Source organism: Biomphalaria glabrata, chromosome 10 (assembly GCF_947242115.1).
Source record: "Biomphalaria glabrata chromosome 10, xgBioGlab47.1, whole genome shotgun sequence".
NCBI lineage: Eukaryota > Metazoa > Mollusca > Gastropoda > Planorbidae > Biomphalaria > Biomphalaria glabrata.
The window spans coordinates 35274257-35292467 of NC_074720.1; the positions used below are offsets into that span (position 1 = coordinate 35274257).

At 33.1% G+C, this 18211-nt stretch overlaps 1 protein-coding gene across 4 annotated transcripts; it reads left to right on the forward strand.

The window, feature by feature from the left end:
• The first annotated feature begins 2154 nt into the window (after positions 1-2154).
• LOC106061081 (vacuolar protein sorting-associated protein 26B-like) lies at positions 2155-16246 on the forward strand. Of its 4 annotated transcripts, none has more exons than XM_056043580.1 (9): positions 2155-2292; positions 5037-5180; positions 7043-7118; positions 7567-7723; positions 8095-8259; positions 9734-9858; positions 11615-11683; positions 11832-11974; positions 12258-16246. In XM_056043580.1, the coding sequence occupies exons 1-9, from the start codon at positions 2290-2292 to the stop codon at positions 12447-12449; spliced, it is 1074 nt and encodes a 357-aa protein (XP_055899555.1). In that variant the 5' UTR covers positions 2155-2289; the 3' UTR covers positions 12450-16246. The 4 variants fall into 4 exon arrangements, with proteins under 4 accessions (XP_055899555.1, XP_055899556.1, XP_055899553.1 ...); XM_056043581.1 differs by lacking the exon at positions 9734-9858 and adding an exon at positions 8901-9007 and having other exon boundaries at positions 2238-2397; XM_056043578.1 differs by having other exon boundaries at positions 2238-2397.
• Positions 16247-18211: the final 1965 nt, after the last annotated feature.

Below are 18211 nucleotides of genomic sequence, written 5' to 3' on the forward strand. Positions count from 1 at the left end.
TGATCTCACATTCCATGTTCCTATGGTGATTTTATTTCTGGTATTTATTTTAGTTTTGCATAGACATTTCCCTCAATTTGATATAAAACATAATAATGAATTACCAATAGTTAATGGTTATTTTTTAAAACAAATTACTGTGCAAAGTTTCAACTTGATGCGAGAATGGGAAGTGGGAGAAAAAACATGTTCAAACTTTTACCGAATCAGAAACCCCATTAGTAACGAACCGTGCTGAGATTACTCCCTTAGAGCACGGAAGAGGAAGCGGGCAGTGAGTTGTACGGTCGCCTTGTCTCCGTACAAGGACAGACCTTTTGCCGCTCACGGACCAGTACTCTCTCTCTCTCTCAATTCCTTTTTCCGATCGTCCCCCATGCAGAGCTCAGCATTCATAAAGAATGTGCTCTATTGTCTCGTCGTCCTCGACGCAGTGGCGTCACCATGTGTCGTAGCTCTCCTTCCACCGTCCAAAGTACGTGCCTATTATACAGTGTCCGACTCTGAACTGGGCTAGAACTGCCTGCTCCACACGGCAGAGCTCCCAACACGTGTCCTTTCGGTCTGGTCTACTCAACTGCCTGTGTAGCTCTCGGCCCTTGTCGGAAGCGTCCCAACTGTCGTACCAATGTGCCAACAAACGGGTGTCGGCTAGGGATCGTACACTTGTGAGGGTGCACGGTTCATCATATTGGGTGCACGTTGACGCCGCGGCCTTCGCTAAAAAGTCAGCCCTCTAATGACTGACCAGACCACAATGGGATGGAACCCACTGTATAAAACTATTTACATTGAGCTGTAGAAGACGCTCCACCACCGCGAGGAGCGCTTCCACCTTCCCGATGTCTGCAAGCTGCCCTTCAAAGGCATCAAGGGCAGATATTGAATCGGTAAAAATGACCACGTCCGCTGAGGCCGTGGATCCATTTCCGACTCTTTCCGCTACCCACTTCAATGCTACGAGCATTGCTTCCATCTCAGCTTCCGTGCTGCTTTTCCCATTGCAGGGTCCACTCAGCTCCACACTTTCGGGATTACCAGAGAGTCGAACCTCCGCCCCATACCCTGCTTTCACAGTGCCCTCAAGCGACTGCACGGATCCGTCCGTGTAGATAGTGGTCACTCCAGCCGAATACGGAGCGATGGTCTCTGGCTGCTTGTAGTAGCAGTGTAGGATCGCACCGCTTTGTCACCTCCGGGTCAAGTAGGCTCTTCTGTACCGTCGGCATGCCGAAAGCTTTGGCAGGGGGGAAGGAACCGGACGGGAAAGAGCAGCCCGCTCTGTCGGTAGATTCATCTCTCTGACCAGCCCACGCGCCACATGCATGAAGCAGGGCCGGTTTTTGAGACGTCTCTTGCCCTCCCAGTTGTCGACCAGACTTCTGAGCGGGAATCCCTCCTTCAAACTTTTACCAGACAGAGTTTATATAAGATTTATTTAAAAAAAATGAATACTAGAAAAATATAGCCTATAATGAAATCAATGAAAGAAACATAGAGAAAGACAGGGGTCTACATTTTCTACATTTTGTTGCGAAGTTTCGGCGGGCAGAATAACACCACGTCGAGGACCGGATCTGGCCCGCGGCCGTATTTAGGGCATTACTGCAATAGACCGGAATGCACCATCATTATTTGTAATCCTGCTTTCAAATGTCAACGTTGCCCATTATATAGATCTAGATGTAGGTGAATGCTTCCTGTATAAGAGCCACACAAAAGGCCGAGAGAATCACTGTTTGATCTTGAGTGTAGTCATTTGGATGCACCCAAACACAACTTTTAATCATTAATCATTTAATCATACAAAAGGAAGATATACTTAATTATAATACTAATACATATGATTATAATAAGAACTATTTTTCATATACTATGAACCTTCATATTTACAAATTATTATTATTATTATTATTATTATTATGCAGAAAATAGCCTTGATCTAGATTCTAAACATATATTTCTATATTTGGTAGTTTATTTAGTCAATGAATGTGAAAACAATAACAACTACATAAAGATAGACAAGCATTTCTAATGTATCATTTCTGAAATCTGCAATCAAAATATTCTACAAAATTGAAATAAAAACTTTGAAAAAAAAAATTCGATTAGTGAAATAATTTTGATTTTTATCATTAAAAACATAAAAGATCTAGATTTTAAATTCTAGACTACAAATCTAGAGGATTAGAATAACTTTTATTGAGTTTCGGCAAATCTCGTAATCAGCGAGAAAAACTTCGACATTATTCCCTTACGTCTTACACAGTAGGAGGACCCTGCAAAATGGTAGCGCTTGTTTTGGATATACACTTCCTTTTGAAATTGTGATTTCATACTTCTATTCCACATAGATCTGCTTCGTTATATTAAAATCACATAAAGTTTGCAATGGTTGGTTATTTTTACGTCTCCAAAATTGACATTTCGTTTCTTTCTTTATTGCAAAACTAAACAAAAAAAGGGGAGGGCGAAAAAAAAAAATGACAACAAACCAGACCAAACGAAACTAATCAGTCTAATCAAAGCCACTGTCATTAAAGTCTAAAGTTAAAAGTGCATTCGCTTATCTAAATCTGTATAGATAGATCTAGACTAGAGAGATGGACCTTAGATCTAGATCACAGCAATCTAAAGAATCTAGTTTAGTCTAGAGTCTAACTACAGTTAGAATAATAGATCTCGGACTAATCTAGTAATCTAGACTTAGACTACACCATCATTCATCATCATCATCATGACCATTTGTCTTTGACATTTTCACTCTTTTGAGTTTTGTCTCCATCCTTGACATGATCTTAAGTCTTGTCTCTTATCTTCAGTCAGTTACAGTTCAGTCATGCATCTTTTTATTATATAATAAATATTATGCAAGCTATTATTAGTATTAATAGTAATAGTTTTACAGTTACAATAAAATGAAGTCATATGACGTTTCTAACCGTAGGCAGTAGGAGTAGTGAGTAGATCTAGAATCTAGAATAATCTAGATTCTCTATAGATATTTAATAATAGTCTATAATAATTATAGTATATGATATATGTATATTATATAATCACAATATAGTGACTTTATAGTCTGTAAAGATTTAAAGACTAAAACTTTTTTTTTATGACCTAATCATGTAGATTTAGTCAATTAGTGACATTTTACAGTGAATTTAGATTTAGATACAGTCAGTGCTTTTTTTGTAAAAAAAAATAGGTGGCTGTACTCAGTGATGGATTGATTGCCTTACTTTTAACTATTAATAAATTAATAATAATCGTTAAAATACAAGAAAAGTATACTTTTTTCCCCACATTGAAAAAGGTGCTGGTGCCATACTGGTGCGTACCGTCACAAAAAAAGCACTGGATATATTTAGATCTAGACTATTTTAAATGTCTAACAGATTAATATTTTTTAAAAAACCTAGTTAGAATCTGGATCTAGTCTTTTAGATTACATTGATTACATTTAGATTATAGATTTACTAATAAATGACATATATCTACTACATTACTACTAAGTCTACTTAGAGTCTACTAAAAACTAGTCTTATACTTATATAGTAGTATATTTAGTATAATATTTGTAAATAAATATTTAAATAATATCTATATATATATATATATATTACTAGACATTAGACTATAGAATAAACTATAGATCTATGATTTCTAATTTTTAGATTTAAAAAAAGATAATTCAATTATTATGATTTATCTAGATAGATCTAGACTCTAGAGCTAATCTAGATCTAATAATTTTATAACATTAAAAACAGGCACTATTATCTGACAAAATTTTTTTGCGGTAAAATGAGCAGACAAAGCAAACGGAAGTCTTAGAATTCTTTCTTTAAGTAAAAAAGAAGCTGTCATTTTCTCCTCCTCTCCATTATTCTCTTTACCAACTCAAATTATTTTGGCTAGTTTGCTGCTATACATCTGTCATATTGGCTGAGTGGCTACTGTTAAAGCTTTTAGAATATTTTCTTTTAAAGAAAATGCAGTTTTGGTTTACATGTTTAGATGTAATACATGAACTGGGTGACATGTTGTTGACAAAGTTATAAATAAATAAATTTCCCTTTTTTTTAAAAACTAAAGTACCCCTTTTAAGGAGGTGCGGTGGCTGAGCAGTAAAGCGCTTGACTTCCGAACCGGGGTTCGAATCCTGGTGATGACTGGGATTTTTAATTTAGGGATCTTCGGGCGCCTCTGTGTTGAGTCCACCCAGCTCTAATGGGTACATGACATTAGTTGTGAAAAGTAAAGGCGGTTGGTCATTGTGCTGGCCACGACACCCTCATTAACCATAGGTCACTAAATCAGATGACCTTTACATCATCTGCCCTATAGACCACAAGGTCTGAAAGGGGAACTTTTTACTTGGTACCCCTTTTAGAACTTGTGATCTATCTAATAGGTCAGATGATATAAAGATCATCTGTTTCTGTGGCTAACAAGGGTTATGTAGAGAATTGTAGAGTTGGCTAAAAATTTGAATCTTAACAAAAGATAACCATAAAACCTTTTATTTTTATAAGTACATCAAATATCAATTGACCAGTAATATAGGGTATTACATACCAGTACGCAGGTAAAACTGGTGTATGGATAAGATTGCAAACCCAATCTATCAAAATGAATAGGTTTTATAATTTGATTCTATAATTTGTCACCTTTGCTAAACACTATGCAGCATATCTTCTTCTTTGTTCTCATTGTTATGTTGGAGCATTCAGATGACTAGACCAATATATGAGATGAACTGCCCAGTGGTTTCCAAATCAGGGAGCTCTCCATATAGTTTTCTTTCTATTGGGGTGTTTTGGGGCCAGTGTCTTATACGGGCCTTTTGGTAAAGAGAGCAATTTTGGGGGACGTGGTCGGCATTCTCTGGTGATACTCCACATGGGCAGATTTCACTGGCAGCATATGAAACATGTTTTAAAAATCTGCTTTGTTTGATAAGTTACAACATTTCAAGCATTACTGTTTTGAACATTAACTTTATTTTTTATCTCTTGCATTCAAAATTTCAGAGCTTTTTCGGCTTTGGGCAGAGTGCAGAAATTGACATAGTCTTAGATGGTCAAGAAAATCGAAGAACAGCAGAAATCAAGACAGAAGATGGGAAAAGAGAAAAATACTATCTCTATTTTGATGGGGAAACAGTGTCTGGCAAGGTAGGTCACTCTAAAATTCTAAGCTAAACAAAAAGATTATGGTGCGACTATACAAAATCTGCTAACATATGGAATAACTTGTTGGCAGGGCAACACCTCATCTAAACAATTGCCACGTCTAGAAAACATCATAAAAAAAGCATAAAAAATTACACTCACAACATTACCACATTTAAAGGAACTTTTTGAACAAAAGTGCCTAAGAAAAATTGAAACGGCCACCCGCTCCATCAGAACTACGTCAGGTCTTCGCGAAGTGGGCGACTGCTGTCAAACAAAACAAGAATGGAGCTGTACAAAAACTCGTTTGTACCTCACTCGGTCAGACTCTATCACCGCCACTCATTGATCAGGGAACATGAAAAGCACCAAGATACCTGTGTGTAGTGGCTGAATGAACTCTTTATGTTGTGTCTGTTGTATTTATGTGTATTTTTCTGTTGTGTTGTCCTTATATGAGAAAAGAGTACTTGTAATCACAACAAATTTCCGTAAGGATCAATAAAGCAGTCTTAGTCTTAGTCTAAAAATCGTTATATAACCTGCAAGTTTAAACGGCAAGTAGTGTGTTTGAATTGTGTGGTTTATCTTTTATTTGACTATTGCAAAGTATCTAGAGAACCTAAGTTGCTTAATTAACTACATTGCTTATCATAAAAAAATGATGCATACATTATTATATGCTCTATTGGCAGGGAAGGTAATGCACATAAGGGCCCCATTTAAGGGGCCTATTCAGTTTGACAAATTATGTCAAAAATTAAGGGTATCATATGCTGTATTGCTTTTCTTAACTCTCATTGCACAACCATAATAAATGTGCATCTAGGTTCTTTTAATTATATTTTTGTAAGCTTAAATAAAGTGTATCAAAAAAGTCTAGAGGTAAGAACGAAACAACGCAGCCTCAAACATAAGCCTTAAATTAAAAGTAAATACTTTTTGAACTTGGAGAAAACTGATTGCACTTTAGAATTATAGTGATCAAATGTGCACTTATTATAGACTTGTGAGAAAGAGTACTAACTAGAAGTAAATATGAAATACTTAAAAAACTGATAGTAATTTACATTTAAACTGATCTCTTTCTTAATATTAAATTCCATATTAAATTCCATATGGTCTGTAGGTGAAGAGATTATGCAACCAACAAACCCATTGCTCATTTATTTATCCTTTTTTTTTGTTTTTAATGCTTTTTATAATCTCACTGAGGAAGTTAGCACATTATATAAATAGGATTGTGAGAAATTTACTTAGTTAAATAGTACTTATGCTAATACTTATCCATGTAGACCTGATCTACACATTATTAAGGCATTTCTGTTTGTGGGGGATAGGAGAAACATTAGTCACACTGCTTACACTTTCACAATCTCATTTGGTTAGGGTTTGGTTTGGGACTTTGTGCAGATTCTATTCTTGATTTAGATCATCATCCTGCCACCTTTTTCTTTTGTTGTTGTCTGCCACTATTTCTATCTCAGTAACAATTAATTATTAACCTTTTTATTTTTTGCCCATTTCCAATGTTTTCCTGCAGGATGGTTGTTTCTACTATTTCTTAAAACAAACTTTAATTAGGTCTGCACAGCATTCAACCATCTCAGGGTATGGTACATAATAACATTAGACATGGGGGAACTAGCGAGCATCAAACTCAGAGACAGTTTTAAATCTTGTCAGGATTCCAACACTTGCCTTCTTTAACCACTCAGCCAGTGTTCATTTCTAGACTGAATTCATTTGCTTAAAAAAAAAGAGATTAATAGTAAATTTTGATGCTGCGTAAATAAAATTAATTTTAACTTCTCCAAAAATATTGTGTTTTGTGTCAAAATGAAAGTTAATTTTTTTCTCAGGTGAATGTTAATTTACGGAAAAGTGGCAGTAAGCTAGAACATCAAGGAATTAAAATTGAGTTTATTGGACAAATAGGTGAGTAATATAGATTGGATTGCTTTTTAGATAATTTTTCTGTTGCAAGTTAGGAAAATTAAAGTGCATCCTTCTTTTTATCTTGTTTTTAAAAATGTACTGAGGTTCCATCAGAAAATTAATAATGTCTCATAGCTAAGTGCTGAAACAAATAAAAGGCATAAACATTAACATTGAATGACAGCACTAGTGTTTAATGTTTATTCTGCCTGTTTATCCGTGTGCTAAATTAGTTCCTATTAATGAAAGATTGAAATTGTGCTAGTTTTTTGTTTTTCCTGGCAAAGTTGGGGCATTTCATTGTATTTGTGACTTCTTGCATTAATTCCATTTTTTAAAACTGTTCAATACTTATTAAAATAAAAAATAAATTGAAAACTTAAATAGTTTGTATATGATAAAAGACCTTTTTTTTTTTTCAAAGTAATTTTTTCCCTTGTCTTTTAAGAATTGTACTATGACAGAGGAAATCACCAAGAGTTTACATCTCTGGTCAAAGAATTGGCAAGGCCAGGGGAACTTACTCAAAGTACAAATTATAATTTTGAATTTTCACAAGTTGAAAAGCCTTATGAATCATACACAGGAGCAAATGTTAGATTACGGTAAGTAGCTTGCTTTATAAATCCTATTCAAGTGTAAGTTTTTACTAAATTTTGACAATATGATTTATTTTTTTTACTAGACTCACTAAAAATTCTACCAGCCACTCTCATAAAAGCTTTTAACTTATTCAATACATTTTTTGGAAGTTTTAAAAATTTTTTAATCTTTCGTACAACCTAATTAGCTATTTTAAGGTCTGTCTGTACATTTTTGGATAGTGGATAACTATGAAATGCATGACTATTAGTTTTTAGGAAAAGTAAATTAATGATAAAAAGAATTAATTGATAAAACAAAATGATATAAATATTAAAATATATAATAAAAAAGGATATTGCACTTCAAATACTTTAATCCATTTTTTGTTCAGATACTTTCTACGGGTGACACTTGTTAAACGCATATCTGACACGGTCAAAGAACAGGACATTATAGTTCACACTTTGTCACAGTACCCTGAAATGAACTCAAGCATCAAAATGGAAGTTGGTATTGAAGACTGCTTACACATTGAATTTGAATATAACAAGTCCAAGTAAGTGGAGCTAAGTAAAGTTAATTAAAGATGGGGGGGGGGGGGGTCTCTTTCTAACAAAGAAGTATCTTTACAGTGTTGATCCTCTTCTTTAAATGGCATTTCTAAAAAAAGAATCTTTCATGTGTAATGTAATTCTTCTAGTAGCCAGCTTTTTGCTGCTGAACTGTAAGTTCTTTTCCAGGCTGTGCCAAGGAAAAATAGTGTGCTGTTTTCTTCAGTTGTTCAGCACTGCCACACAGTGTTGGTTATGTTAGGCTGTAATGGTAGTAGGGTCTGCCTAAGGTTTCATAAGGGTGGTAGAGGGGTAGGTGTGTGGGATTTATTTTGTTAAGGATGTAACGGTATACATAGTAGATCCCTAGGCTACTTAGCCGTTTCAGCCTCTTGTGAAGATATATTTTTAAAATTTCTGAATTCGAGGAGCTAACTGAGTTCACCTAACACAGATGGGTACCCAAGCATCTGTTAGGGGCAGTAAGCGGTTGGTTGTTTAGCTGATGACATAAAGCCTTTTATGGATATACCATTCTTATGAAACGTCAGGGCTGAGAGTTTTTTTTTTTACTTAGTTCACTACAAAAACTACTTCAGCAATTAAAGTAAAACATGTTTTTTCATTGTGCTTGCCTTGAATGAAGATATCACTTAAAAGATGTGATTGTTGGTAAGATCTATTTCCTGCTAGTGAGGATCAAAATAAGATACATGGAGCTGGCCATAGTTCGAAGGGAAACCACCGGTGCAGGTAATTAGATGGGCTCTAGTGCTGTCAGACGATGACTAAAATGGACTTTCACTGAATGTTTGATGTTCACCGGTGTCACTTGTTTTTTTTTTCATTCTGTGTGCTTTTAATGTTTTCAGAAGGACTAAAAAAAAAAAAAGAGAAATGAATTCACTTTTTTTCTTAAACCATACAGCTGTGAAATAATTCTCTTCAGCCTTTAGTTTAGTTTTTATTAGCTAAATTGATAAATTCAAATAAGAACATGGCTCATCTGAGTAAATATCAGGGGAAGTTTTTTGAAATTTAAAGTGTTTTTTTTTTTAATTAATTGGTTAGATAAGTAATAAAAAAACTCACCTTATCTTCTTCAAATTTGCATTAAAATTTGAAGAAAATTTAGAATAGTAAATTTAGACTACAAATATGTATTTAAATTATAAGAGAATTTAGAATAGTAAATTTAGACTACCAATCATTTATAAATATCATCAATTCTTGCCTAATTTACAAAATTGAACTTTTAGTATTATCTGCATGAATGGAAATATTCGTTTTGATGGTTCACTTAATGTTATGAAATGAAATTTTTTTTTTGTAAAATTCATTTTCACAATAAATTTAAACAGATTTTTACTTTTTTTTTTTCTAGTGTAACACAACTCTTTCTCTTGCACCCATCTTTTCTTTCTAAATATTGTCAATGCATTATGTCTTAGGTAGTTGTTCATTTCCTTTGGTCTCCAGATACCATTTAAAAGATGTGATAGTTGGTAAAATTTACTTCCTGTTGGTGCGAATCAAAATCAAACATATGGAGTTGCAAGTGATAAAACGTGAGACCACAGGCACAGGTACTTTCACTTTCACAGGTACACTCATTCACACACACATTGGCGACCACCCCTAGTGGCCATGGAATTAGTGCAACAGATTCTCTGCCAAATCTGCATGATGGCTCTCTCTTTTTTTTAATTTTTTTTTTGGCTTTATGTAATGGTCTGTACGGTTCTTTGCCCTCCTTTCTAGCATGCTGCTTCAGGCATTTAGGAACATAGCCAGTTTACAAGTGAGAGTTGCACCTTTGTGTCTTTGTTAGGTCATAGGATGTTCATTGGACATGGACAGAGAGGCTGGGGGAAGGTCCCTGTAATGCCAGTGTTCATTTTCCTCTACTCTTGCTAATGTGGGTAATTTGCATTACATACTAAGGTATACCTTTTTTTACCTCAGATTTTGAGATGTTTCCCAATATGCCTGAAGCAGTTCATTTTTGAGCTCTTCTTTTTTAAGATGGTTTTATTTTCTAATATATAAGTATTAGGTTGTTGTTACTTCTCTTTAGCATTGTATTTTTTTGCTTGTTTTTAATATTTTGTAGAATTTTTTTTTTTTAGTTTTATGTTTTTATTGAAAAAAAAAAGCATATTAAAATTTATTGCCTTTTTTTTTTGGCTGTTATAAAAACAATGAAAAGCTTTCACTAAATTAAAAAAAATAATTTCCCATGAATTATGAAAAAAATTAAATGATTTAGCCTTATTTAAGACTATTAGCACTAAAAATTTTAGTCTCATGTTATAGTGATATAAAATGAAGTTACTTTATTATTGGATACTTTTAAAAACGTAAATGACATTTTTTGTTAAATCTTATATTTTCTTATCAACCTATCAACCAACCTTAATTTTTCACACAATGCATTTTTAAAAAATTGCTTTTGTATATATCATACTACTAAGACTAGAATAAAAATCTGTGAGTTTTAACTAAAGAATTTGTCTTATGTTTGACCCCCAAGTAGTTTTAAAAAGACAAAAAAAAAGCTAAATTATAAGAAAATTTTAACAGCATGATAACTGAACTGTTTCCAAGATAATATTTATTTAGCTTAAACTTTTCATACATAATTTCTACATCCTTCATCTTATATCTTTCATGAATAAATTGTTTGGGGAAGTTCATATTTCACACACTTGTTTACAAAATAAATTTTCACTTATAAGCATATGAGTATATCTTGTAAATTAAAACATATGTATATATTGTTGTAACTCTAAGGCAGGCTTTCAATGAAAGGCAGGAGGTAACAATAAACTAGGTATTTATTGACAGTACAAACAGGCATGGACTTCAGCCATCAAGTCCCAGAATGTCCTATCTCAAGTGACACCAGTCCTTTCCTACCTAAATACCAATACAGACCACCGACACACTTCCCAGTGCCGCCCCAGGTCCTCAACACAGTTCATAGATAGCACAAAGGACGATCTCTTGAGTCAAGACAGCTTAGACTTCCATAACTTTAGCCAGATCCACAACAGTCCTTCTTCCTGTCTAAACATGTCTTCTACAATTTGTGTTGAATGGCGCTCTGATGCGCACCATCAGTGTGGCTTGGGAGCAGAGTTACAACAATATATATATATATGTATATATATATTTGAATATAGTTCTTAGCTTGTTTAATGGTGATGCCTACATTCTTTCTCTAGCATTGCTGACCTAGTTTTAAATTTAAAGAAACAAAATAACTGTAGTTTATAATATTTCATTAAGACTTTTAGGACCATAAATCATACAGTAGGACACAGTGCTCATTTCTTTTTTTCCTCTCTGTTTTATCAGGACCAAATACTTTTAATGAGAATGAAACCATAGCCAAATATGAAATTATGGATGGAGCACCAGTACGAGGTAAGGGAATATGACAGGCTTACATAAACCAAACGCTTTAGAGCATTTTAGAATTATCTGTGAAATGATGACATTTTATAATCCCTAGTTTAGCTAGGTTTCCATACATTGCCAGAAATTATGAGACATTTCTTCTTGTTTATTCCAGGGGAGTCCATACCAATTAGGTTGTTTCTGAGTGGCTATGAGTTAACACCGACCATGAGAGACATCAACAAGAAATTTTCTGTCAGATATTATCTGAATTTAGTGCTGGTTGATGAGGAGGAGAGGCGATACTTTAAACAGCAGGTTTGGGCTGAAGTGAAACTGAATGTTCTTCTAAAATATTGTTGAGCTAATGACCTACAACGTTCAGCTAACTTTGTCACATAGTGAAATCTCCACATATACTATAAAAGTACACTTGTATAGGTTAACTTTTTATGATGATATAAATAATAGCATCCCTTCTTAATACGTATTGTCATAAATACTTGTTGTGCTCTGTCTCCATAGCCCATACCATGTTATTCGTAGTAGCCATTCTTCATCTACATAAACATTACCCTTTTTTTTTTTTTGCTTTTGACAGGAAATAACAATCTTCCGACGGGCTGACAAAATTCGTAAAAACTATCAAGCTGCTCTATCACATCACAATCCTTCATTATTATCTGACGGAGGTGGCAACAGCAAGACCAGCTATCAACAGCACCAAGAGGATGAGGAGGAAGAAGACGGTGGCAAGGAGGCTGCCGAAAAGAAAGATGAAAAAGAGAAATGATGATGAATTCCTGTTATTTCTTTATGCTATGAATGCAATGTTTTGTATTTTGATCTTCACGCTCAAGTGATTCACAGCCTAGAGTATCATTAGTATCATAGTTATCATGGTCTAGTCATTGAAATATATCATTTCATACAGTATCTTTTAAAATGTTATTTTTAGTTTTGGTCTAAGTAATAACCCAAAAGCAAAATTAGGAAAAAAAAGTTTTAAATTAGTTTTGAGTTTTAGAATACACACATTTTGTTTTTTTATTCATGTACTTAAAAAGTTTTTTTGGTTATGATATAATAGACAAAATATTTATTTTAGAAATCTTTTTTTTTTTTTTGTTTTTGAAATAGTTTTATTTTGATAGATAAGTTTTGTGTGACATGAACCATAACATGATAACAAAATGAATGGACAAAAGAATGTTTTCACCTTCCTATATATAAATTCCATGAATGCTAGCCCTGTTTTCTGTTGTGATTTTACTCTTGAGCTTGTAACAAGACCTTTTTTTTTTAAAATTCTTCCATAACGTCAATTTGATTGGATCCTCCCTATTTAGAGAATGTTTTTTCATTCTAGATGACTCATTTTCTTTTTTTTTTATTTCAATAAGCGATTTTTTTTTAAAAAGAAAATTTATAATTGTGACTAAAAATGTTTTTGATGATTCTGTTCTGTGAATTTTATGTTGAATCATCAAACAGATTGAAGATTTTTGTTGTCTTTTTTTTATGTTCTAGAGTATTTATTTTTCCCCTTTTCATAATGGGCCATCACTAGATAAACACTGATATACTCATTATGAACGTTGTATAACTAACTATTCAATACCATTATTTCTTATTAATATTTTTGTCATGCTTTTGGGCATTTGTTTGAGTACAAATTAGTTGTCCTACAATTACAGATTTTATATCTGAATGTCTTTTTGAAAGTGATTCTATAAAATAGCAAGGATTTCTATCAATAAATAAATTTATAAAATAAGTTCAAACATTATCTTTTTGGAATTTACATAAAGCAGTTTATTTACAGCGAATGGGCAAACTGTCAGACATCAGCCAATGGGCTAGCTGATCCCAGTTCTAATGGTCATAATCATGGGTTATTTGTTTATTTTTTCCGTGAGTTTGGCACAGAGAGAAAACATTGGACACACTTGAGTTTTTTTTGTACTGATAGCACTTGAAAATGGGCAATACGAGTTAGCCACTGCTAACATCAGCGCCTGGGGATTGCTTTTCGTATTCCTCTAATGCACTTGCAACTGAAAGGTCGAAGTTGGTATCTCCCAAATTTGGCTCTAATGATAGACATACATAGACTTGTTTGTGAGAAAGGCTTGCGTGTCTATTATCACCCACAGTTTGCCCCAGCCCATTGTAAATCTCTGTATTTTCTTTGTACATTTGAAACTCAGTTTGTAATGTCATTGTTTTCCCTCCATTTCAAATAAACCTGTACCACTTTTTTAAAAGTTAAACCCTCTTATTACAAATGTGATATAATATATATATAAAACCTTTTGCTGGAGAATTGTGTTTTTTTTTTAAATTGTTAGTAAATGTGCTACCAATTGGTCAGTGGTTTCCAAAATGCACCATGTTACCTTGGACTGTACCAATTTTTTTTTTTTTTTTTTTTAATTTTTTTTTAATCAGGTGTGGATTTGTTTGAAGCCAAAAAAAGGTGCCTTGGAAAAAGAAGTTAGCAAAAGTGACTTGAAATTTGAGAACCACTATCCTGAATTATTCAGTTTGAGGAGAGCAAATAAAAAGAGTCTTGACATTTTAAAAGAGAAACCTTGCAGTTTTGTATTGCAAATATTTGTAGTTAGGACTATATTTTAAAAATTATTTTTTGAAAGACTTAATAAGAAAAAAAACGATAGAACCCTTAACAAAATAAGCAAGTAAAATAAAAAAAAAGTTCTTTTAAAAAAATACAATTCCTCTATGAAGCTGATGACTTTCGGAAGAGTGAATATTTTACTCTCAATGACTAAAGAATGATAAATTTAAACCAAAATGTATTATTTTTTTATCCCACCCCAATTCCCTCTCCCCTTGAACAAAAATCCTGGTTAAGGGTGTATACATTTATTCAGTCAGGGTATATAAAATTCTAATGATAGGCCTTTAGATATAGACCTAGTAGATGGTTCACACATTTTCTTAAATGTTTTATTAATTTATTAAATTCTTAAATATGGAAATATCTGAACACATAATAGTCTTTATCAAGATAAAGATTGACTAGCCAAATTTGAAAAATTATGTCAAACTAGAGTTTTCCCTGTGTGGCCAAATAGCTAGTAATTCATTTTTGAGAATGTGTCCACCCAAGTTTCACCCATGAATTTGCAATCTGAATAGAGGAATTGTAAAAAAAAAAAAAAAAAAAAAAAAAAAAAAGCCCAAGAACTAGGGACTACTAATGACATTTGTTTACTTTTTTATTTAAAATCTATCATCAATTAAACTTTGCTCATGTTAGGCATGCTTGTATCATTTTAATGATCATTTTAAGTGGCTGATCACAACCAATTTGTTTTGTATAAGACCTTTAGATTTAGAAAAGTATGCAATCATTTTTTTCTTTTTCAATTTCAACTGTGTACAAGTTTTGTTCTCTGGATCTTTTGTGTTCATGTTATGATTTCTTAGAAGTAGTCGAATTCATCAATTAATGAAATGATTGCTCCTGTGTAGAGAGACAATGGATGCACCCAAAGGATTCCTCTTCAGGGGATTAAGGGGTCATGGTCCCTCTATTTACCCTGCTGATGTGTTTCAAAAGAAGGCTAAGCATTACATTTGGCACCAATTCACTCACTTTTTGAATTATCTTCAATATTTGTCGATCATTAGCACAGATATTTATATATATTATCTTAGTATGTATTTGTGGACCTAAATGAGGAAATGTGCTCTCTACATTAAATGTTACTAACTGTCATCTGACTATATTCAGTCAAGAAACAAATGTTTTCATCTTGAACTATTTCATGATTGACCTTGGTCATTAATGACAGTTTTTAACTAAGGTATATAGTTCTTCCATGAAATACAGGGTTCAGCTTGGAGCCGCTTTAGTGTCACACACAGCTTGTCCCATAGACAAATGTATTTATCAGGTTAAAGGTACATGCAGAGGAAGTTTTGTATTATTGTTTAATGATGACTATTATGCTGAAACTTTTATTACTGAACTCAATGTAAAACATTCCATATCAAATAAAACTTTCATTTTTCTCAAATTGTAGTAGTTCTAAGGGCTTAACTTTGTTGTTTTTTTTAGGTCATTTCCTTTAAACTTAAAGAAAGAGATACAAGCCCTTGACTAACTTATAAATGAATTTATAAATCTTAATGTTGTGAAGGTTTTTTTATGCCTTAGAATACAATTAGTGTTCTATGGTTCTAGCACCTATGATTCTAACAAATAGTATTTCTTTTTAGGCAAGTTATCCTGACAGGTCAAGAAGATAAGGACATATTGTACATGCTTAAAATTTCTTTTTGTGAAAGTATTGAAAGCTTGCAAAGTTATTGCTGAGTGAACAACTTGCATCACTAATCAGTTTGTTATATTTTTGTCTTGTACAGAAAAAGCTTTTTTTTCCTTCTCTTTATGTGATAGAAGTAGGCATGTTGGAAGCCTCGTCTGTTGTTGTATGGCATGATTGAAGTAGTTTTTTCATCAAAGTTTTGTTGTGCTGTTTGAGTGACTGGATTTCATTTAGTCTGGTCTAATAGATGAATGCCTGTTATCTTTTGTGCAATAAAGTTACAAATGAATTTCAAAGTTTTCTTTTTTATTTCAAAATAGATCTTGAAGTTTTGCATACATAACAATCAAACCTAAAATAATATTGACATATTTTGTTTATTTATAGAGTCTTTCTGAGGAAAGTGTAATTGACAAAAATGTTACATTTCATAGATCCAGTAATACAAAGGTTTAGTTGTATAAAATGTGATAATGATCCACAGAATCAAACTGAAACCAATACCAATTTGTTGACGTGTACCAGAACCTGAAATTTTGAAATAATTTCATTCGCAGTATTGTTTACATTGGCAAAGTCAGAGATTCATGTCTAATTGCAAAAAACTTAACATTAGGTCAAAAAGTTAGGTGTTTAGTGAGTCATCTGTCATTAAGTATCTGGTTCTTTAATTCAAACATTTAATATTGAAAACTGTAAATAAATAATTTGAAACATTTTACTTTTAAATTGAAGACATTAGAACTCATTTTCAAAGTATTTTTGTGACTTTAAATATAGTTTTGATTTAGGCATTGCTACATTGGTTAATAATAATAATTATAAGGCTTGTCTTCAAGTCTGAAAATTAATGAGAAATGCAGTATTTCCTGTGGCTAATGTTACACATTGTGAATACTGGTATCCATAAAAAACCAGTATGATGAGTGAAATTGACTTTGTTTTTTAAACTACTTTCTAGGGTATTCGTGACATTATCAGCTACCCCTTTCAAAAAGTGAAGATCTAAATCACCTAGTTCTGGATTTAAGAAACTGTGGCTAACACAGTTTACAATGGCTTAATCCAGGGGTGGGCAACCTTTTTTTCTATCGAGGGCCTCATAAACAAAATATTGCGACTGGGGGGGTCACATATATATTTTTACACTCCCAGTTGAGGAATTACAATAAGAGCTAGCTAATTCTTGAACTAATTTTAATAATATTTTTTTTGAATTTTGTTATTTTCTTTTTACATCACAATTCACTACAAATGACAGTTCTGAAACATTGGAGTTAGCATACTAGTTGTTGTTTTTTTGTCACAGTTGTTAAATTACTTTCACTCAGCATCAGTGTTCTATCACTTGAACAATAAGCTTGTTCACAGATGAATGTGGTCCCAAATAATATGAAAGTTTAGCAGCAAAGTAATTTCAAGTGTGGATATACAGCTTCTGGCATCCATGAAACTCCTGCGGAAGAACTGACTGAAACTCCTCTTTCAGGTCATAATTTGCTTGGAGGTATGTCCTCTGGAGTTGAATCAGCGTCTGCATTAAATGGTGAGCTGGGGTATTGAAAACTGGTTCCTAGTTGTTGAAGTATCAAAATTTGCTTTCAAATTCTACAATCAAGGAATCCAAATAAGTCTTGCACACTAGAAATAGTTTCACCTTTCAGCAAAGGAAAATGATAAAACTTGTTATCACTTGCCTAAAGAAATGGAATAGCTTTGTTTGAAAAGTGCAAACACCACATTGCTATGCTTCCGATGATACACATGAAATCTGTCTTCAACTCTTCATTATTAGTAACAAGGTCACAGTCAATGTCCTTCATGGAACATAATGTCTTCCTTGAGATTCCATATTCTTCTTAATACCTTGCCCATGCAAGGCCAGTGGATACTACTGTGTTACCAAACATCAGAATGTTTTGTTTCCATATCTTCAAGTACTTCTGGGAACTGCCAGTCAGGGTCAGCCTTAGATGATTGGAAGCCATAGGCAAAGTGAATTTGGTTGCCCCAAATAAAATATTAAAAAAATAATTTTCCAAAAAAAAATAAAAATTATGCAATTTATTAATTACCTAGTGTACTTCAACAATAACATAGAGTACAAGTTTTGCTATTTCATCACTGTGCAAGAAATATATATGATATTCAATGCAGCTTTGTGTAAACTTTCTCATTTTGAGTTTATGGTTGGGATATTGTTCTTTATTTTATTAAAAACCTTCAATTTCTCAGTCGAAGCACGGGTTCCATC